The 22,046-nt window shown below is 56.2% G+C and overlaps 3 protein-coding genes across 5 annotated transcripts; 1 reads left to right on the forward strand and 2 right to left on the reverse strand.

The window, feature by feature from the left end:
• Positions 1 to 1,580: 1,580 nt before the first annotated feature.
• On the reverse strand, positions 1,581 to 9,876 carry LOC143842039 (uncharacterized). Of its 2 annotated transcripts, none has more exons than XM_077346670.1 (2): positions 4,852 to 8,607; positions 1,581 to 1,741 (listed from the first exon to the last, which is right to left on the reverse strand). In XM_077346670.1, the coding sequence occupies exon 1, from the start codon at positions 6,486 to 6,488 to the stop codon at positions 4,893 to 4,895; it is 1,596 nt and encodes a 531-aa protein (XP_077202785.1). In that variant the 5' UTR covers positions 6,489 to 8,607; the 3' UTR covers positions 1,581 to 1,741; positions 4,852 to 4,892. The 2 variants fall into 2 exon arrangements, 1 of the variants encoding a protein (XP_077202785.1); XR_013232970.1 differs by lacking the exon at positions 4,852 to 8,607 and adding an exon at positions 9,620 to 9,876 and having other exon boundaries at positions 1,614 to 1,741.
• LOC143842043 (avidin-like) lies at positions 8,721 to 11,916 on the forward strand. Its single transcript, XM_077346675.1, has 4 exons — positions 8,721 to 8,877; positions 9,122 to 9,332; positions 10,919 to 11,039; positions 11,185 to 11,916. Exons 1-4 carry the CDS (start codon positions 8,776 to 8,778, stop codon positions 11,216 to 11,218), a joined length of 468 nt encoding a protein of 155 aa, XP_077202790.1. The 5' UTR covers positions 8,721 to 8,775; the 3' UTR covers positions 11,219 to 11,916.
• Positions 11,917 to 12,304: 388 nt separating this feature from the next.
• CREB3 (cAMP responsive element binding protein 3) lies at positions 12,305 to 22,044 on the reverse strand. 2 transcript variants are annotated; one of them, XM_077346668.1, is made up of 10 exons: positions 21,670 to 22,044; positions 19,961 to 20,133; positions 19,556 to 19,883; positions 19,097 to 19,206; positions 18,875 to 18,967; positions 17,304 to 17,410; positions 16,921 to 16,989; positions 16,511 to 16,595; positions 16,222 to 16,306; positions 12,305 to 13,551 (listed from the first exon to the last, which is right to left on the reverse strand). In XM_077346668.1, exons 1-10 carry the CDS (start codon positions 22,022 to 22,024, stop codon positions 13,157 to 13,159), a joined length of 1,800 nt encoding a protein of 599 aa, XP_077202783.1. In that variant the 5' UTR covers positions 22,025 to 22,044; the 3' UTR covers positions 12,305 to 13,156. The 2 variants fall into 2 exon arrangements, with proteins under 2 accessions (XP_077202783.1, XP_077202784.1); XM_077346669.1 differs by having other exon boundaries at positions 19,961 to 20,104; positions 21,670 to 21,894.
• Between the last annotated feature and the right edge of the window lie 2 nt (positions 22,045 to 22,046).

Raw genomic sequence — 22,046 nt, forward strand, 5'->3', positions numbered from 1 at the left:
TCAACGCAGGATCAGCCCAGAGAATCCTAAAGCATCCAAGAAAAGTGTGTATCCAGCCTTTGCTTGAAGACCGCCGGTGAGGGGGAGCACCACCTCCTTAGGCAGCCTATTCCACTGCTGAACTACTCTGACTGTGAATTTTTTCCCCCTGATATCTAGCCTATATTGTTATTGTTATTCGATTTATTTCCCACCACTCCCTACAGGCTCGTGGCGGGTAACAGTATTCTTTAAATATTGTTGTAGTTTAAACCCATTACTGCGCGTCCTTTCCTCTGCAGCCAACGGAAACAGCATCCTGCCCTCCTCCAAGTGACAACCTTTCAAATCCTTAAAGAGGGCTATCATGTCCCCTCTCAACCTCCTTTTCTCCAGGCTGAACATTCCCATGTCCCTCAACCTATTTTCATAGGGCTTGGTTCCTTGGCCCCAGATCATCTTCGTCGCTCTCCTCTGTACCCTTTCAATTTTATCTACGTCCTTCTTGAAGTTCTTGAAGTCCTCCAGAACTGCACACAATACTTCAGGTGTGGTCTGACCAGTGCCGTATACAACGGGACTATGACATCTCGTGATTTTGATGTGATGAACAACACAGGGCCCAGGACAGATCCTTGGGGTACTCCACTTGTCACTCTTTTCCAAGAATCATAGAATCATAGAGTTGGAAGGGGCCACCCAGGCCATCTAGTCCAACCCCCTGCTCAACACAGGATCAGCCCAGAGCATCCTAAAGCATTCAAGAAAAGTGTGTATCCAACCTTTGCTTGAAGACTGCCAGTGAGGGGGAGCTCACCACCTCCTTAGGCAGCCTATTCCACAGCTGAACTACACTGACTGTGAATTTTTTTTTCCTGATATCTAGCCTATATCATTGTACCTGTAGTTTAAACCCATTACTGTGCGCCCTTTCCTCTGCAGCCAACAGAAACAGCATCCTGCCCTTCTCCAAGTGTAAAGGTAAAGGTATCCCCTGTGCAAGCACCGAGTCATGTCTGACCCTTGGGGTGACACCCTGCAGCGTTGATGTCAAGCGCACAGGAAACTCACAACAAAACTTATTCAAAAGAAAAAATAGTTTTATTGATTAGCACTACACGCAAGGGACTGAAAAGTCAAATCTGACTAGAAGCCAGATTTGCCTCAGCTTATCAATACATTTCTCCCGCCCAAAACTTGACAGTTCCCAAGGGGGGGAGGTGAGTGAGAAAAGACATATGTGAAACCAAAACAGGATTCCAAACTCCCATCCTTGAAAGAGGTGACAAACAGCCCTTTCTGCCCATAACAAGATAAGGTTAACATAACATCACTATTCTATTTTATTGCTTACAAACTACAAGGCCGGGACTAGCAGGCGCCGGGCCCCATCTAGTAATATAACTGACATGGAGGAACTCAGGCTAATTTATGACAGAGATTCTACAATCCTGACATCCCTCCGCATTAAAACTAACTTCACTCCCCCACCTAGCCGGCATCAACCGGGCGAGGACAATCAGGAAATGCTCGATGGAAAGCCCGGAGAAGGCGGGGTGCCTTCACATTTCCAGCCTCAACCCACTCTTTATCCCCAGAGGGGAAATCCTTCCAATCGACCAAATATTGAAGGCGACCCTTATGCAAGCGAGAGTCTAAGATTTGGTTGACTTCATAGTGGGTGTCCTTATCGATGTAAATTGGAACAGGCATAGATGGAGGAGGGTGCCACTCGTCCGGGGCTGGAGCTCTTCGCAGCAGGCTGGAATGAAAAACCGGATGCACATTCCTATAAGTTTTTGGTAGAGCTAGCTCCACAGTCACAGCATTTATCAATTTCACCACTTTAAATGGTCCCACAAACTTTGGACCAAGTTTCCTGGATTTCTGCTGGCACCTTAAGTTCTTGGTAGACAGGTAGGCTAAATCACCCACTTTCCAATCAGGGGCAGGTACCCTCTTCTTGTCAGCTTGAGCCTTATAGGCATCTTTGGCTTCCTTGAGGCTAGCAACGATTTCTGGCCAGCCCGTACTGATGGAGGCTGCCCATTTGTTTATGTCAGGGACCTCTGCGGAGCTAAGTCCCCAAGTGGGGGCTGACACTAAATCAGTTCCATACACCACCTTGAAGGGCGATACCCCCGTTGAGGAGTGGACCCCATTGTTATAGGCGAATTCAGCAAGTGGCAATAAAGAAACCCAATCATCCTGCTGGTGGTTGATAAAACAGCGTAAATACTGCTCCAGGATTTGGTTTACTCTTTCGGTCTGGCCATTTGACTCCGGGTGATAGCCCGAGGTGAGGGCTTGCTCCACACCCAATAGTTTAAGAAGCTCCCTCCAAAACTTGGAAACGAACTGGGGGCCCCGATCCGTCAGGACACGTGTCGGGATCCCGTGCAGACGTACCACGTGTTTAATAAAAAGAGAGGCCAGCTTTGGTGCTGAGGGCACGCCCGTGCAGGGGATGAAATGAGCCTGTTTGGAAAAAGCATCCACTACTACCCATATAACAGTGTTCCCTTGGCTGGGGGGAAGGTCCGTAATAAAGTCCATAGTTACATCAGTCCATGGACGTGAGGGGGTGGGCTGCGGCTGCAAAAGTCCCTTCCTCTTGCCCCCAATTGGCTTTGAGGCAATACAAATGGGGCACCCCTGCACATATTTCTCCACATCTTTACGCAAGGATGGCCACCAGTACTGTCTCCTGACCAGGTGCAGAGTTTTCACAAAACCAAAATGTCCAGCGGTTTTGGCATCGTGGCAAAGTTTCAAAACCTTCCCCCGGGCCGCGGCAGGCACAAAGAGTCTTTCGCCTTTGAAAAAGAGCCCCCCCTTCTCAGACAAATCAGGGCGGAGGGAACAAAACTCTGGGTCAGTTGACAAGTCCTTTTGGACCCAGCCCCCTGGGATGGGCGTAACAGTCTTTGTGTGGCTGCGCGTCACAGCGGCCATCCCCAGTTGGGCGGGAGTAAAGACGGTATCTACCAATGGGTCTCGTTTGCTGTTGTACTGAGGCAGGCGCGATAGTGCATCAGCCAAAAAATTCAGTTTGCCAGGAAGATGCTTTAGGGAGAAGTTGAAACGAGCGAAAAACTCCGCCCATCTCATTTGTTTGGCTGAAAGCGAGCGGGGCTGTTTGAGTGCCTGAAGGTTTTTATGATCTGTCCAGACTACAAACGGGATCGTGGACCCCTCCAGCCAATGCCGCCACGTAGAAAGGGCCAATTTCACTGCAGCCGCCTCTTTTTCCCAAATTGCCCAATTTCTTTCTGCCGCTGAAAATTTCTTTGATAAATAGGCCAGGGGGTGCAATTTCCCGTCCCCCCCCTCTTGGAGGATCACGGCCCCCATTGCTACGTCCGAGGAATCTACTTGTACTGTAAATTGCTTGGAGGGGTCGGCATGGGCCAACACAGGTTCAGACGTGAATAACAGCTTTAGTTTATCAAACGCCTCCTGACAGGAGGGAGTCCAAGGGAGAGGCGCCCCAGGTCGGCTTGCCGTCTTCCCCCCTTTGGTTTTTAACAAGTCAGTGAGGGGCAGCGCAACCTTGGCAAAGTTGGGAATGAAGGTCCTGTAAAAATTAGCGAATCCTAAGAAACTTTGTAATTGCCTCCTGGTGCGGGGAGGCTCCCATGCCAGCAAATCACGCACTTTGCCAGGGTCCATTTCGATCCCAGCCTGGGAGACCCGGAAACCCAAGAACTCCACTGCCTCGCGGTGGAACTCACATTTTGACAGTTTAGCAAACAACTGGTGCTTCCGCAAGCGGCGGAGCACTTCGCGGACCAGCTTCGTATGACTCTCAACATTCTCTGAATACACAAGAATATCATCAATGTAAACCAACACCCCTTGGTACAATAAATCATGCATAATTTCATTTATCATATTCATGAACACGCCCGGAGCGCCGGCGAGGCCGAACGGCATTACGGTGTATTCAAACTGCCCCAGGGGCGTATTAAAAGCTGTTAAATATTCATGCCCTTTCTTGATCCGAACTCGATAGTAGGCTTCCCTTAAGTCCAGTTTCGAAAAAACGCGCGCCTTCCCCAAGTGGCCCAGCAAGTCTTTTATCAGGGGAAGCGGGTAGGCGTTGCAGGTGGAGACCGCGTTCAACCCGCGGTAGTCGGTGCACAACCTTAGCGAACCGTCCTTCTTTTTAACGAAAAGGACCGGGGCTGCCAAGGAAGATGTGGCTGGTCTAATAAAACCCCTCGCTAGGTTCTTATCCAAAAATTCTCTAAGCTCTGCCATCTCTCGCGGGCTCATGGAATACAGTTTGGCTTTGGGGAGAGGCTCTCCTTTCTTTAATTCGATGGCACAGTCAGTTTTGCGGTGGGGGGGAAGCTGGTTGCACTCCACCTCCGCGAACACATCACCAAAGTCCCGGTATTCAGGAGGGAGCGCGTCCACCCCCACCCCCAAAGCAGCCACCACCCCGGATCTCGGAGGACCCTGCTGCCGCGTGTGCTGCTCGCAAGCGGCGGAGGTAAATTCCACAGTCCCTTCCTTCCACTTCACAAGGGGATCATGTTCCCTCAGCCAATCCAACCCCAACACGCATGGGAAGGCAGAGTGAGGGGCCACCAAAGGTTGGATTTGCTCCCAATGTTTTTTTATGTCCAAGTCCATGGGGCGAGTCTTTGCCGTGGCTTCCCCACCGGGAGCGCATTTCCCATCTAACTGGGTGATTGGCAAGGGTTCTTTCAGTGCCACTTTCCCCACCCCCAAAGTCTCGGCCAGTGCCGGGCTCACTAGGGATTGGGTGCACCCCGAGTCCACGATACATCGGATTCCCACCGTTTTCCCCGACTTGGGGTTAGAAAGGTTGGCCGGTAGGAGTAGCAAGGGGGAATCACTCACCACGCGTTTGCCCCTGTTGGCGGCCTGCTGGCGGGGCGCCTTTACAGCAGACCGTCCTCGTTTCCCGACTGCTCCTCAGCTTGATCCTCGTCCTCCAGCCCGCTTCCCTCCTCCGAGTCGTCCACCGCTGGCACGGCAGCCACTGGAACCAGGAGAGATTTGGTGCTTTTCTTGGTGGTGGTTTTCTTGGCAGGCGTGGCTTTCGATGGGGCGCTGCTCGCAGCTTTCGGGGTTGATGCCGCTTTCGTTGGGCAGTGTGCGAGGAAATGCCCGGCTTGGCCACATCCCAAGCACAGCCCTTTCTCCATGCGCCGAGTGCGCTCCGCCGGTTCCAATTTGGTTCGGGGCTTGGTCTTCACCGGGGTGGAAGTCTTCGCCATGGTTTTCCCGGCCAGGGCTTGCACCATTGAGGCCCGTTCCAAGCGGTTTTCCATTTCTCCAGCCAGCTGGACCCACCCTTCGACAGTGAGTGGGTCTTCCAGGAGGAGGCACTTGTCAGCCAGAGTGGGATTGAGGCCCCCCACAAACGCCAGCACACGTTGGGGCTCCGTCCAGTCTGGTACAGAGGAAGCCAGCTCCTTAAATTCCCTGGCGTACTCAACCACGGACAACTTTCCTTGCCGGTGAGCCCGGAGTTTCTTCTCCGCAGTCTCCCGTTCAAACGGTTCCACGTACATCTGGCGCAGGGCCCTCATGAAATGGTTGTAGTCGCGGGTGGCTTGGGGGTGGTAACGGTACAAATCCACGAACCATTTGGCAGCTTTGCCTTCCAGGGCTTGCCCCACGAAACGCACCCGTTCGGCGTCGTCTTGGAAAGTGAACCCCATGTCCATCATGTAGGCTTGGAGGTGCACCAGGAACGTGGGGAAATCGGAGGGGTCCCCAGAAAACTTTGCCTTGAACTTATAGGTGTTCCGCATTTCCACTCCACGGAGGTGGGCAGGTAGGCGCCCTGGGCCCCAGTCCGCCGGTGCTGGGGCCGGGGCCGGGGGTCTTGCACCCCGGCCAATGCCTCTCCCTCTCCCAGCCGCCACTCTCGCTCGCTCCGCTACCTGCGCCGCTGCTGCTGCTCGCGCGGCCGCTCGCGCTGCTTCACGCGCCGCCGCCGCTGCCGCCGCCTCGGCTCCGATCTCTAGCTGAGCCCGGGCTCTGGCCAGCGCCTCAGCCGCCTCTGCCGTTGCTTGCGCGGCCGCCATGCCGTGCTCCTGCAGTGCAAACCCACCGCTCTCTCTCCGTGCACTGGTATCGTGTGCACCCCCACCGAGCACGTCCTTTAGCAGGCGTTGTGTTCGGCGTCTCTCCTCCGGATCCAGCCGACCCGAGAGGTCCTGCAGCCAGTTAGTCACCCTGTCCAGCTTGTACTGCAAGTCCTGTGTCTCACCCACAGGCTCCAGCGCGTAGCTAGGCAGTCCCAGGTGCTCCGGCCAACGTTCATCCCCAGTAGGGCGGTCGTATTTTGACAACCGCCTGCGCTGGGTGATGTGACGTTCCAAAAATTCCTCGGGTCCCGGGGTTGCCCCCGAGACAGCCCGCATCATGGCCGAGCTGTGCGGCCCCGCACCAGCGCCTTCGGCCTGGGAGAGGTCCCAATCCAGGCCCTCTCCCTGATCAGAAAAAGTATGTCCCTCGCCCTGCATTTTGCAGGTGAAAGGAGTAGTCAGATTTGACTTGATGTCAAGCGCACAGGAAACTCACAACAAAACTTATTCAAAAGAAAAAATAGTTTTATTGATTAGCACTACACGCAAGGGACTGAAAAGTCAAATCTGACTAGAAGCCAGATTTGCCTCAGCTTATCAATACATTTCTCCCGCCCAAAACTTGACAGTTCCCAAGGGGGGGAGGTGAGTGAGAAAAGACATATGTGAAACCAAAACAGGATTCCAAACTCCCATCCTTGAAAGAGGTGACAAACAGCCCTTTCTGCCCATAACAAGATAAGGTTAACATAACATCACTATTCTATTTTATTGCTTACAAACTACAAGGCCGGGACTAGCAGGCGCCGGGCCCCATCTAGTAATATAACTGACATGGAGGAACTCAGGCTAATTTATGACAGAGATTCTACAATCCTGACAGTTTTCATGGCAGACTCAATACAGGGTGGCCTTGCCTGTGCCTTCCCCAGTCATTACTGTTTTACGCCCCAGCAATCTGGGTACTCTTTTTACCAAAGGATGGAAGGCTGAGTCAACCTTGATCCGGCTGCTGGGATCGAACTTCCAACTTTGTGGACAGACAGCTTCAGATAGCATTTCTGCCACTTGGATACACTCTGCGCCACAAGAGGCTCTTCTCCTCCAAGTGACAACCTTTCAAAAAGAGGGCTGTCATGAGCATATAAATGCCTGCCACCTGTCAAAGGCTCAGGCAGACCAACCCTCAATCCTGGTGCTCCATACTTACCTTAGGCTAGAGGGGTAGGGTGGCGGAAAACGGATTCCTGCCCTATTGGGATTGGAAAGAGGTTGAAGGTGACCATCTCTGTCCTCTCCGGCTTGGCATGAGTCCTTGGGCGAGACCTTCCAGTAATTGGGATTGTCTGGCTGCTGCTGGCTGCTGTCCTCCATTGCCCGCTCCCTCTTAGTTATTTAGAGGCTATGAGAAACACTTTAGGGCCATGGATTGCCATCACCCTCCTCATAGATGCATGGGATCTCAAAATAGGGGCAGGTTACTGGAGCTGCTCTGGAATCCCGGCTGTGGGCCATGCAGCAAAAATATTCTGCCCTCATCATTTTAGTTTTGGACTGGCACTCCAGCCCCATCCTATTGTGGCACAAAGCCCGCATCCTCATGGCCACCTCTTCGAAAACCTCCTGGTTCCTGTGGGAGGCATTAAGGTCTCAGGTCTTGACGCCCCTCCCAGTAGGTCTTCTGCCACTAGCCTGGAAGGCCAATGCCTGCAACTTGAACTCCATCTTGTCCTGGACTCAAAGGGCAGAGGATGGTTGGCCACGGCAGCCGCTTTCATTTCTCTGGCATCTCTCATCATGTATCTGAGTGTATGAAGGTGTGCCTGAGCAGGGCTGTGATGGACAGGACATTTGGGAGGACAATAAATCCACAGGATCCCCAGGAGTCCTTTGGGATGAGTTTCTGCACTGTGCTGGAGGTTGGACGTGCCTTCCAACTCTATGATTCTGTGGCCATATTTGGGTCCTCTGGCTGCCCTGGGGAGGAGGGGGATGTTGGCTCTGCGTGGCAGTTAATGCAGGTAGCTGCCACTTGGACCAAGGCTTCCACCCAACTGACCAAGCAAGGCTTCTGTAGGGAGGGGCTTGGTTCCTGGGGCCCCCGGGGGTCCCAGCACTTCCAGTGTTACAGGCCAGCCTGGGAAACCCCCTGCCAGGATCTCAGCCAGAGGCCACAGTAGGTTCTTAAGCATCAGAGAGCCCAAAGGTACCACACAGACCAATCTCTCAGTGCTGAACATTATTTTGTGGCATGCCTGACCTTGGACATGTTCTGATGTCAGCGGCTGATGAGAAGGGTAAACACTGGGAAAGAGAGAACCGGGTTCGAATCCTGTCAGGCACCTTGAAGGCCAACAGACCTGTACTCAAGGTAGAAGCTTCCATGTGCAGGTGCCCTTCCACACAGAGGCAGCAATGGGAGCGGCCAGTCCTTCCCTGCAGGTAGAGAGGGTGAGCAGCAAAGAAGCGCACAGCACAAGGACAGACACAAGGACCTGCTGCCTTGATCTTGACCCCCCCCCCAGGAGCATTGACCAGGCCACCGCGGGTCACGGTTTAGGTGAATAGAATCCATGGCTCCGCTTTCGCTTTCTGGGTCGCGGAGAAGGCAGCTGGTTTCTCCGAAGCGGCGCGGAAATCCCGAGGGCGAGCCCAGCCAGGAGGCGCTAGCGCGGAGCCTATAAGAAGAGGAAGCCGGCGGGGCGATCCTCGCCGCGCCGCCGGGATGGAACGCTGGAGTCTGACGCCGCCGCTGGCCCTCCTCTGCTCCATCTTCTCCGGCGGCCGCCTCCTGCCCGTCGTGGAGGCCGCCGCCAAGCCCCGCCAGGTAGGAGATTGGGCGCAGAGCCCGCGGCCGCCCTTCCCTTCCCTTCCCTTCCCTCCCTCTCTCCCGGCCGGCCGGCCACAGGGCCGCCGCTTCTCCCTGGCTGGCAGTCGCGAGGGGATCCCCTTGGGCTGCCACCCCCCCTCCCTGCAACGGCCGGGAAGGGCCTCGCCTCCCACCCGGCTAGGCAGCCCTCGGAGCGGGAAGCCCCGGCCGGCCCGGCGCTGAGCCTGCCCGTCTCCCGCAGGCCGCCCTGACCGGCACCTGGCAGAACGAGCTGGGCTCCACGATGGTCCTCGGGGCGCCCGATGCCGCCGGCGCTTTCCGCGGCACTTACAAGACGGCCGTGGCCGCCTCCAAGAAGCCCATCCAAGAGTCGCCCCTCTTCGGCACCCAGCACCTGGCCGACCACCTGGAGCAGCCCACCTTCGGCTTCGCCGTCAACTGGACCTTCTCAGGTGGGCGCGGCGGCGGCGGCGGCGGCGGCGGCGGCGGCGGCGGCCCCTCCCCCTCCCCCTCCCTTCCCCCAACCCGTCCAGCCCAGCCCAGCCCAGCCCAGCCCAGCGCCGCAGCCTGACCAGGCCCGGCCGGCCAGGGCCATCTTCCCCGTCCCCTCCACCCGCGGCCCGGACAGCAGGCAGAAATCCGCTCCGGAGGCGCGCGTCATTTGTCACCTGCCCCGAAGCCCGGAGCAACGCAGCACCGGCTGAGGTCCCGGAAGAGCCCCGCCCCCGCCGTTACCCACCGTCTAAACGAGGGAGGGGGCTTTTCGGTGGCGGGATAGGCTTTTCCCCCCGCAACAGGCGCTTAGTTGAGAGAATATATGGGAGGGGAAGGATTGGGGGGGTGTATGGGGGGAGGGATTTAGCAGGGAAGGAAGAGAGCAAACGGAAGGAGGGACGGGAGAAACTCCGAGCAGAGGGCGGGGCGGGGCGCTTCGGTTCTTCCGAGGAACGGAGCCGAGCCGCACCAGCGCCTTCCCCTGCCGCCGGCTGGTGGAGCTTGGAGGGAGCTGCGAGGTTCCGGGCCTGCCTCACTGCTGCAGAGGAGCGTGGGTGGGGGCCAAAGGAGAAGGCGTCTCACAGAGGCACAGAATCCCCTTCCCTCTCCCCACAATAGACACCCTGTGAGGGAGGCAAGACTGAGAGAGCCCTGAAGAAGAGTTGGTTCTTAGATGCCACTTTTCTCTACCCAAAGGAGTCTCAAAACAGCTTCCATTTACCTTCCCTTTTTCTCCCCACAACTGACACCTTGTGCGGGAGGGGAGGCTGAGAGCGCTCTGAGATTACTGAAGAAGAAGAAGAGTTGGTTCTTATGTGCCACTTTAGAGAAAAGTCTCAAAGCGGCTTACCTTCCCCCACAACAGACACCTGGGAGGGAGGGGAGGCTGAGAGAGCCCTGAGATTTGTGCTCAATCAGACCAGCACTATCAGGACTGTGACTAGCCCAAGGTCACCTAGCTGGCTGCATGTGGGAAAGGAGTGGGGAATCAAAGTCTGCGCTCCTAAGCACCGCACCAAGCTGGCTCTTGCGGTGCATCCTGGCTGCCACAGCCTCCGGCAGGAGCTACAAAGCCACCATGGCTGGCAGGTCCACTGGGGTCACACCCCGGAGTGAGTGGCGCTCTCCCCCCCCCCCCCCCGAGGGACTAAGCAGGATGCCAGTGGAAATTGTCTGGGCCGGACCTCGCTCCCGGAGTGCTTGGGCGAACCACGGGGGAGGAGCATCCTTTGGCCGTGCCGTTCCCCAAACCCCACCACTCTGGGCATGCTTGAGGTGCATGTGTGTCTCGCAGTCTGCAACCTGCATGGCTCCATTCCAGCCTCAGGACCGGGGGCCATCTAACCCTAACTCCCTACCTTCCCACGCCCTCTGCCTGCCGGGCAGTGAAATGTGTGCGGGCCCTCCCCACCCCACCCCGGGCCCTTGCCCCCTGCACCAGCACCACTGGACTGGGCTCCACAGCCGCCCCCCCCCTGGAGCCAGCAGGTGCCCTGGAGGGGATGGCTTGCCCACTGCCTCCACCGGCCCTTTCCCTCCCCAGACTCCACAGCAGTCTTCGTGGGCCAACACTTTGTGGACGCCAAGGGGAAGGAGACCCTGGAGACCACCTGGCTGCTGCGTGAACAGGCCGAATCACGGGGCGAGGACTGGAAGGCCACCCGGTAAGGCGAAGTGGGTCTTGTGGCGGCAGCGGTCTGCAGAGAGGCCAGGCCAGGCCCCGGAACAGCCATCCTCTGGCTCCTGGGGTCAGGAGGAGGGGGGTTGCGTGTCCACAGAGCACCCTGACCTGCCTCTGCTTCTCCACAGGGTTGGAAGAAACATCTTCACGCGTGTCGAGTGAAACGCAGAGCTGCCTCACCCACCACACCAGCAGCCCTGACCTCCTCGCACAAGCCCAGGGTGGGTGGGGTGGGTGCCCTGCAAGTAAGGACAGCCACAGGAGCAGGTGAATGGCTGGAAATAGGAAGCTGCAGTTGTATCTTTTTCCCCTTTTCATTTATGTTAATTTTATCTTTGCCTTTAAAAAAAGCTTTACCAAAATTTCATTCCTAAAAGCGGCAGATAGAGAGGGGGCATATTCTAGCTTCCATCACCCACCCCCTCGCCTGCCGTACCTGTGTGGAAAGGCTGAATGGAACCTCCCCAAGCGAGGCTGTTCTTCAGGGGTCAGAAGACGGGCAAATGTGTGGGGGAGAGAGCAAGTCGGAGCCAGCTTTGCCATGGGTACACATCCCTGCTCCCCTCCAGGCAGAACATCCCAGCCAGCACACCGCCTACCCTTTCCGCCACCCTGTGTGCTAAGTTAGCGATCCCCAACCTGTGGGCTGCGGACCACATGTGGTCCTTTGACTAATTGGAGGTGGGCCCCAAAGGATGCCTCCCCCCCCCCGGCCCTTTACAACACACTTCGGGTATCCTTGTCTCCCATCACTCCCAGATGGGGCTATCTCGTTGCAGAGAAACAAGCTCAGGGTTCTCATTGATTTGTCATTGTCATGAGTTAAAATTTCCATGAAAATAAAATGTTCCTTATGTTCATTGTTGTGGCGTGTCTGTATCTTATTTTGAAGGGATGTTTAAACATTACCATAGCGACCAGAGAGCGTTAGGGCAGTGGTTGAGAGTAGAGGAGTAAACTACCCCCCATAAACACCGGGCCTCAGTAAAAGGCGTTGAGTGGTCCCCGGTGATAAAAAGGTTGGGGACCACTGTGCTAAGTGACTGCCTGCTGCCCAGGAGGGCCGTGCCACCCAGCAGCCTGTAAGATCAGGGTGCTCTTCTCCCAACTGCTGCACCAGCCCTCCCAATTCTGCAGCACCCTGGAGTGCACACGATGTACCACAGCCCCAAGACAGCCAGCAGCCACTGCAGGGGCTTGCTACGCACAGCCGAGGGGGAAGTCACACACAGCAGCTGCCTACCAGGATGGTTTTGCTCTTCTTTATTTTATGCAATGTTTTATGCCCCTTGCCCTGTCACAAGCCCCAGGATTAGTGGGAGCAAAGCCAAACAAAGAGGGGAGCTGACCCTGGACAGCCTTCCCCCCCCCCACATCTACTTTACTTCCCTGCAGTCAGCCTTACAGCAGTGGGGCTGTCTTGCTGTCCCTCTAGAGCCATGGCTACGGTGCAAAGCAGGGCACCCCATGGCTGTGAGGCAGGCACCCCTCGGCAGAGGCTGTGGAGGCAGCTGCAGGCAGTGGCCTTTGCCTCTCCGCCCCCCCCCTCCCCACAAGGTTCAGGCAGCACGAGCCCCGGTGGGGGAACAGAGTGCCTTCCTGCCTGCCAAGGGAGCAGCAACTCTTGCTGTGAGGATCTGTCCCAGCTCTTTCCAGCATAGTAGTTTGGAGCAGCCGGGACTGATGTGGTAATGTGCTTTGAGACTCCCTCTGGGAGAAAACCCAGCTATTTTTTTCAAGTGCATGCTTGGGGGGAGGGGGTCTGGATTATCCAGCAAAGGGAGAGCATTAAGGGGCTGACTCCAAGGCGGGTTGTGACCAGCAGGGGCTCGGGGCTCAGAAGCAGGGCAGGTGGCAGGAGAGGGAGGACTGGCTCACGGAGACACTGGCCCCTGCGGGAGCCGAGGCAAGCGAGGGGTGGGGCTGTGCCCGAGAGGAGAGCCCCCCTGGGAGAGTAGCACTGCCTTCCTGGAGCGTTGTCCAGAGCTGCTTGGGAGGTGGCACTCTTCCCTCCCTCTGTCCAGCCAGTGCCGGGGAGGTACAGTACTGGCTGGCCCCGTGGCTCCCACTGCCAGCGGAGCGCTCTCTGCACCTGTGGCCTCACATCTCGTCTGCGTGGCGAGGCTGGAGTATGACGCTTGTGGCCTGGTCCACCCAGCTCTGCTCCTGCTTGGCAGAGGCAGGCAGGAAAGTTGTGCGCTCCCCCGAGAGTGACTTCTCCGGTGGTGGATGCCCTGCAGGCTGGAGAAAGGGGTCCTCGGAGGCAGAGCTGTTGGCGATGGCGGCTGCTGGAGCCTCTGAAGGGTGCCGACTATCCTCCAAGGATTGGTTGAGACTGCCCAGGGCCTGCGGCGTGTCTTCAGGCAACGACTCCTCTTCCTCCGAATGCTGCAGAAGGCTAGCAGGGAGAGGACGGGCTGCTGCTTTCCTAACGGGCACTTCGGCCTGTAGCTGCCCTCCGTCACTTGAATACTCACGCGGCTTCCGGGATAACACTGCAAGGGCACCAGGAAATTAGGGAGTTAGTGGAAGAAAGGCACAGGACTGGGGCAGTGCCCCCCCCCCCCCCAGAACATGGCTGCTTTGCAAGGGCAAGAAAATGGGGACCCATTGCCCCCGAGGTGGCAGCATCTGTTGCCAAGACCCTGGACAGCCTCCCCCCCCCCCACATCTGCTTCTTCTTATCAGCTGTGTGGATCCAAAACAGGTGCTCAGAATCAGATCCCGAATCACAGGAGGCTGCCATCTACTCCAGACCCCCAACTTCTAGGGCTCTTAAAAGACACACACTCATGACAGGTCCTCATCCAGTCTCCTCCAAAAAACTTTCAACAAAGGAGATTCCACCATCCTCCGAGGCTGCATACTCCATCAATGAAAAAAAATACTTTCTTATATTTAAGAGGAACCTCCTTTCCCACCATCTGAATCCATTGCTCCTAGTCCTTGTCTCTAAAGATGCAGCAAATGGGTTGGCCCACTCTTCAGCATGTCTTCCTTGTAGTAGTGAAACACAACTGCCCTCCCTCCTAACTCTCTCAACCTCTCCTTGCAGGCAAGGATCCCAACCCCTGAGTCATCCTAGACAGCCTTCTCTGGACATGTTCCAGCTTGTCAGTCTCCTTCTTGAAATGCAGACCCAGAACTGGGTGCAATATTCCAAAGGAGGTCTAACCAATGCAGAATAGAGAGGCATTAGAACTTCCCGAGCCCTAGGTCTGGTGCTTCCAGCAATGCAGCCTGATATACCACATTAGCCTTCTTAGCTGCCGTATCACACTGTGGGTTCATACTCAACTTATTGTCCACCAGAACGTCTAAGTCCCTTTCACATGTCCTACTATCAAGCCAGGTATCCCCCACCTTATAGTTATGCATATTTTTATTACCCTAATGTAATACTTTACATTTCTCCCAGTTAAAATTAATTTTGTTGGCAATGGCCCAATTTTCCAATCTATGCTGATTTCTTTGAATAGTAGTCCTTTCTTTTGGGCTATTAGCCACCCCACCCAACTCAGTGTCATATTGCCTCATTCAAATCATTAACAAAAATGTTAAACAAGACTGGCCCAGCCATCTCCTTCCAGTGATGATAAACCATCAATGAGCACTCTTTGGGTTTTTATCAATGGGCCAATTACAAATCCATTTGATCCAACGTGACTTTATCCACTCCAGTTTTTACTAACTTCCTCACAAGAATACTGTGGGGGACCTACTCAAAGGCCTTGCTAAAATCTAGATACACTATTGCCACATTTCTTGCATCTACTGAACTAGTCATTCTATCAAAAAAAAGGAAGATTAATCTTAAATTTGCAGATGACACCAAATTGGGAGTAGCAGTGAACACTCCAGAATATATAGAGTTCAATGAGATCTGAACATGCTGGAAAAGTAGGCAAATGAGAACAAGATGAAATTCAATACAGAGAAGAGCAGAGTTCTGGGTTCCAAAAATTAGTATGCATACTGGATACACTTCTGGGTAGCAGTGTGTGTGAATGTGATCTTGGGGCACTTGTGAACTCTAAGCTAAATATGAGCAGACAGTGGGATGTGGTGGAAAAGGCGGTGGAATGCAGTCTTGGGATGTGTCAACAGAGGTATCACATCAAAACCACAAGATGCCATGGTCCCTATGCTGTATACCGCATTGGTCTGACCCTACCTGGAGTCCTGTGTGCAATTCTGGAGGCCTCACATCAAAAAGGACATGGGCAAAATGGAGAGGATGATCTGGGGACTGGAGACCAAGTCCTGTGAGGAAAGGCTGAGGGACTTGGGAACATTCAGCCTGGAAGAGGCTGGGAACATTCAGCCATAATGACTCACTAAGTATTTTGAAAGTTGTCACTTGCTGTTGGCAATAGAGGATAGGACCCACAATAATGAATTTAAATTATGTGGAAAGCAGTACCACCTAGAATCAGGAAACAATTTTTCACAGCTAGGGTAGTTCAGCAGGGGAATCACCTGTCTAAGGAGGTGGTGAGCTCCCCCTCCCTGGTGGTCTTTAAGCAACAGCTGGACAGCTACTTCTGGATGCTTGAGGCTGATCCTGCATTGAGCAGTGGGTGGGACTAAGCGGCCTGCATGGCCCCTTCCCACTCTAGGATTCTATGGGTCTAGTTCAGCCGTGGAATGGGCTGCCTCAGGAGGTGGGGAGCTCCCCCTCACTGGTGGTCTTTAAGCAGCGGCTGAACAGATCCTTCTCCTGGATGCTTGAGGCTGGTGCTGCACAGAGCAGGCAGTGGGACTAGGGCTTTTATCAAACTCTATGATTTTATCCCTGAGAAATCCACTGTACTCATGGGGGCAAAGAGCTGTTATTTAAATAGATTGCTGATTGGGAAGTTATGATGAGCAGATTTCTCCCAGATGACTTTGGTTTTTTTATGAAATGAACATTAGTTGACACATGGCCTGTGGGTCACCTAGAATCCAACAAAATCTTCTTCTACACCCTGCTGCATCATCTACTAGTTCTTAAATCTTGGTTTGAAGAATCCAGAAATTACGTCAAGGTAGATGATCTCATGTTGGCATTTCCTGAAGAGCTGCCACAATGCCCACGGCCTTCCATTCCTCCCTCCCACTGCAAGCAGGGACAAGCAGCCTCCCAGTGGTCACCCACGCCCCACCCCACCAGGTTCACCCACCTCCTTGGAGCTCCAGCTGCTGTTCCCGGGTTCCAAACGGATACAGGCTTGGGGAGAGGAGGAGACAGAAGGACAAGAGCAGGACCTGCCAGGAGACACAACAGTCTTCAGCATGGAAAAGCAGACAGCCCACCCACCCCAAACAAGGGGCAAGGACCCCAACCAAGCAGAGGGAGCCAGCTCCACTCTCTGGAGCTGAAAGAGGCACAGCTCAGTGGTGTTTGTGTGGCTGGCATCAGGCAACGCCAACTGGCAGGGTGACCCCAAGGGACACATGTAAACTGCTCACCATGATGCAAGTGCTGGCTGTGGTGGTCTTGGTGGATGACCGACAAACCAGGGATTGCAGTTTCTGCAGCTGTGCCAGCAAGGACCTGCAGCACAGTCAGAGTAGTGGATCAGAGTCCCAGGGGCACTCTTGGGAAAAACATTTTGTGGGCAAGCTGGGCAGCCTGGAACCCATGCACTGGATCCTCACCAGGCCCTGCTGTCTACCCTGGGCCACGGCCTCAGCCAAGGCCCTCCCTCTCTGCCTGTAAAATGAGGATCTGGGGGAAGGGTCATATCCTAGACAGCCAAACATTTGATGAGATGAAGAGCAGCAAGAGCTATCTGCAGCAGGACCAGATAAGTGGACAGGATGGTGCAGACCCTGCTGGTCCCCAGGGAGATTTGCAAGGCATGCTCTCAGTCACTCACATGTTCTCCTTCTGCAGCAATTGCACTTGTCTCTGCAGCTCCGTGTTCTGGGCTGTGCAGGCCACTACCCTGCAAGGAGTGACAAGGAAGTAGGCACGGCTGCAGATCAGTTAGCTGAGGCAAGAAAGCTGGCAGAAATGAGGCTCCCTTGCCAGCAGAGAAGCTCTGGGGTGGGTAGGCAGAGGAGCTGCCCCTTCTCAGAAGAGCAGCAGAGGAAGCCTGCCGGCACCCCAAGCAAGGTCAGGGAGCAGCAGGCCATGCCTCCCTGTTGGCAATGCCCTCTGAGGTGCACCCTGCCCCTGGGACCAACCAATGAACCTCTCTGGGTTGCCAGAGAAGTCCTGGGGGCTCCTGATGTGAGACACCCCCTCCGCCTGCCCCACCTGCTCTCCAGGCTGTCCAAATAGACCTTCTTCCTTCGGCGACTGTCCAGAGCGGACTGCTTGTTGCGGATCTTCCGACGGACTCTTCTCAGCACCCGCTCCTCAGCCTGCAAGGCCAATTCCGCAGGAGGGAGTGAGCCATGGCTCTCTCTTCTGCCCTGTGGCTTGCGTTCGCTTAGCCTGGCTGCCATGTAAGCTCAGCACCAAGTGCCCGTCTCAGCCCCTGCAAGCCCAACCCAAACCATGAGGAAGCACTACCCCAGGATCTGGTCCATGAAGTTCGTCGTTGTCAAGGGTCAGGTGAGGAACACTAGGCCAGAAATCCCATTTTCCATGTCTAGGCTAACCAGGTCCGGATTAGCTGGGACTGAAAGGGGGAAAGATCTTGGGGCTGTAGTGGATATTCAATAGCAATGTCACCTCAGCGTGCTGTGGGGAGGATGGAAAAGGCCTGGATTACCAGGAAAGGATTGAGAATAAAATGGCTGGCATTGTAATGCCCCTGTGTAGATCTATGGTGCGGCCTCATTTGGAATCTTGTGCCCCATTCTGGTTGCCATATCCCAAAAACGAAACTGCTGAGCTGAGAAAAATATTGAGCAGGGCAGCCAAGATGATGTAGGGGTTGGAGCCCCTGAGGCTGAAGAGGCTGGGACTTTCTCAGAAAGAAAAAAGACAACCAAGTGGAGGGGCTGATAGAGGTTTCTCATGTAATACCTGGGGTAGAGAGAGTCCACAAAGAAGAATTTTTCTCCTTCTCCTAAAAACTAGGACTCAAGGGCATCCCATGTAACTGCTGGGCAGCAGGTTCAGGACTGAAAAAAGGAAGTACCACTTTACAAAGAGGGTGATTAAAATGTGGAATTTGCTGCCAGAGGGTGGAGTGATGGCCATGTGAAGAAATAGGTTTAAAGGGGTTTTTGAAAGATTAATGGAGGAGAGGTCTACCAATGGCAGAGGAGAACCTTCACTCCCAGAGCCTGGAGACATGAGGGGAAGGCCTCAGCCTCTCTGCCCAATACCCCTCCTTGGTCTTACCCAGCAGGGCTCTCCTGATGTTCTTAGGGAGGTCTCAGCCTCTCTGCCATTGTTGGCCCTGCAGGGGAACTGGTTGTCCACTGTGTGAGACAGGAGGTTGGACTAGATGGACTTTCACAGGGCTCTCCTGATGTTCTTAGGAAGGCCTCAGCCTCTCTGCCCTGTTGCTGGCCCTCCAAAGGAATTGTTGGCTCCTGTGTGAGACGGGAGGCTGGACTAGAAGACTCACTGGTCTAATCCACCAAGGCTCTTCTAATGTTCTTCTGATATTTGCACTAGTGTCATGGAGAAAGGCTGCCCAGTATAGGGCACCTCTACTTTGTTTACTGAAACCTGCAATTATTTGCCTGGCAGAAAAAAACAGCTGCGCCACTGCCAGGGTTTCTGCATTTCTGCAAGGTTTGGGCGGGGGGGGGGGTTGGAGGTGGGCTGTCTGCGAACATGTTAACTCCCTTGCCTGTACTTCTGACATGCCTCCAGTACCCAGGGCCCCATTTCTGGAAAGGGCAGGGGCAGAAAGAATCAGGGCTCACCTTGGTCAGGGGAAGGTTGGATGGGATGGAGACTCCTTCTTTCTCCAAAAGCCGTTTCTCCTCATTAGTCAGGATCAGCTCCGGAAATGCCATCTGAAAAGTCCCCAAATAACCCAAGCTGAGAGATGAAGCTGGCGAGAGGGGGCAAAGTCTGGGAATGCCAAGCTCCAGCCTGAGGGGCCCTGGCCAGCACCCGTGCCAGGAGACTGCAGGACCCTGTACCTGTAGACCCATTCCTGGGGGGGGCTCCTCAATGGACACGGCAACAGGAAGGCCAGAGTCCCAGGGGCTGCTGCTGGACGCGTCAGGGGCCTCTGCCTCCACCCATGTCTCTGGAAGAGGAAGGCGTCCCTCAATCAGGCACAGAAGGGGCCATAAGACCAGCAACGGCTCCCTGGCCTGCACATGGGTTCATGGCCAACATACATGAGCCCAGCCACAGTATGAGACACATACAGAACAGGTGACTCAAGCTATTAAGCCACATCACATGCAACACCGAGGAGGCCCTCCTGGAACTGCCGCCCACCCCTTGACTAGGACTGCAAAATTCCACAGCACAAGACTGTGCTGGCTCCTCCTCCATGGTACCACTCAAGAGAAACTGTACTGTTGCCAGCAGCAGCTCTTCAGGGAGAGCCTAGCGCTCCTACCATCAAACCCCAGTCCGGCAAGGCTTACCCAGATCAATAGCAACATCGCTCTCGGCAAGGTGGAAGCTTCCCAGCAAGGGGGCCCCTGGGCCCGGGGCCTCCTGGTGCAAGGCGTAGTTGTGGTCTGCCTGGATGCTTTCTGAGCCCTGGGGGATGCACACAGAGGACGCCTCCATGCTGCCAGGGTGGCTGCTGCTGCTGCTGTTGTTGCAGGGCCCGCTCGAGTCCTCGGAACGACTGCTGTCACTGAGAGGAGTGGAGGGATCCCACGAGCAGCCTGCCTCTGCCACCGCCTCCTCCTGGAAGGGTTTCAGGAGGCAGCTGAGGAAGTCCTCCACTCCCTCTTCCCCCAAGCCCTGCAAATGCAGAATGGGAAGCAGAGTCAAGCAGCTGGCCCACACACTTGGGGGGCTCCGGGAAGGCCCAGCCTCACCTCTGGTTCCAGCAGGCTCCAGTCTGCAAGGAAGCCGTCACCCTTCCCAAGGAAATCCACTGCGGGGGCTCCATCCTTCAGGAGGAAGTCGAGGAGGTCCTCATCCGACAGAGCCGCCATCTCGTCTGGGCAAAACATCTCCAGCTGTTGAGAAGGCGAGCAGCTCCTGAGCACTGTATGTGACACATGAGCGGGGGGAGGTGGCAGAGCTCCTGCGGTCAGCACATAGACTTGCATGGCTGGGGAGGAGTTCCCCTGGCAGATACCTCCCCCCTCTTGCCTGCAAGTCCTGCTCCTGAGCCCCCAGCTAGGGAATGAATCTCAGGGGGGAGCCACCTGCTGGCCTGCCCATGTGGATGGCAATGGGCAGGACCAAGCCATCCCAAGGGTCATCTTTGCCAGGCGACAGAGATGAGTCCACACTCCCCCCCCCGCCGCCGCCGAAATGGCTGCTTTGGAGGCTGGGCTCCCAAGCATGATTACTCCCTCCCCCAGCATCCCACCTGGGAAGGTTATGACAGTGGGGGAGCAGGCAGGGCATCTCCCGTTGTATGTGTGTGTGGGAGACCCTCAAATGGGACGGCAGTAAGAAGGGGGGGGCTGGGCATCCTGGGTCCTCTGTGGAGAGAAAAGCACGGGGAAAGATGTGTTCTGTGTCCTTCCTGGCCCCATGGAGAGCCAGGATGTTTTAGGATCCTTTGGGCTGATCCTGCGTAGAGCAGGGGGTTGGACTAGATGGCCTTTATGGCCCCTTCCAACTCTATGATTCTAGGAACCGGAGAGAGGACTGCAGAGGGGACTGCAGAACCGGAGAGGGGCATGAGGGGCAACTGGCTACTCTCTGGGGTTCTCACAGGGAGAGGGGCCTCTATGGGGCTTTCATGAGGGACTTCTGCAGGGATACTTAGTGGGACGGGCCTTTTTCTTGTATCTCCCGGCAGGGGGACCCCCTCTCTGGGTATTTCGGGGAGGGAGGCTGGAGCACTTCCCTGAGTCTTCTGCGGGGGCCATTGTGCAGCTTCCTGGGTGCTCCTTGCTGGGCGGGCCTCAACCTGGTTTCTTGGGGGGGGGGCCACTCCCAGGGTCTACCGGGTAGGAGGGATGGGGCCCTTCCCAGGAGGCCTTGTGGGGCAGGCTGTCTTCCTGGGTGTTCTGTGAGAGGCCCTTGCGGGGCAAGCCTCTCCCAGGTTTTTTGGGGGGTGGGAACCTTTCTCCCTGGCTCTTTAAGGAAGGGGGGCCGGGGTGGGGCCCATCCGCGTGGGGCGGGGCTCTCCCTGGCTTCTCGGGGGTGGGAACCTTTCTCCCTGGCTCTTTAAGGAAGGGGGGCCGGGGTGGGGCCCTTCTGCGTGGGGGCCCTTGTGGGGCGGGCCTCTTCCTGCTTTCTTGGGGGTGGGACCCTTACTCCCTGGGCCTTTAGGGAAGGGGGCCGGGGGTGGGGCTCTCCCTGGTTTCTCGGGGGTGGGACCCTTTCTCCGAGGGTCTTTAGGGAAGGGGGGCTGGGGGTGGGGCTCTTCCGTGCGGGGCGGGGCTCTCCCTGGTTTCTCGGGGGTGGGACCCTTTCTCCGAGGAAGGGGGGCTGGGGGTGGGGCTCTTCCGTGCGGGGCGGGGCTCTCCCTGGTTTCTCGGGGGTAGGACCCTTTCTCCCTGGGCCTTTAGGGAAGGGGGGCCGGGGGTGGGGCCTTTCCTTGCGGGGCGGGAGGGGGCTCTACCTGGCTCCCCGGGGGGCTTCTCTGCGTGGGCCTTCCGCGGGGGGTTCCCGTGTCTCTCGCGGCTTCCTCCCGTGACGCCGGCCTCCGCTTCCAACTCGGCAGGGGTGACGTCATGGGGCAGCGTCCCGGCTGGAGTCCCGACTCCGGGCCGGCTGGTTGGCTCGCTCCTCGGCCGGGATGGGCAGGCGCGTGGCTCCTCCTCCGGGCGTCGCGTTCTTATGGCGTCGCGGGCCGTGGGGCGAAGGGGCGGGCCTGGCTGTGGCGCCGCGCGCGAGAGTCCGGCCGCGGTGGGAAGAGGCTGCCAGGGCCCAAGATGGCGGGCAGGCGGGGCCAGGGGAGGCGCGTGCCCACACATGGCATGGCCGCCGGCGGGGCCT

This window comes from Paroedura picta, chromosome 7 (genome assembly GCF_049243985.1).
Source record: "Paroedura picta isolate Pp20150507F chromosome 7, Ppicta_v3.0, whole genome shotgun sequence".
In the NCBI taxonomy this organism is placed as follows: domain Eukaryota; kingdom Metazoa; phylum Chordata; class Lepidosauria; order Squamata; family Gekkonidae; genus Paroedura; species Paroedura picta.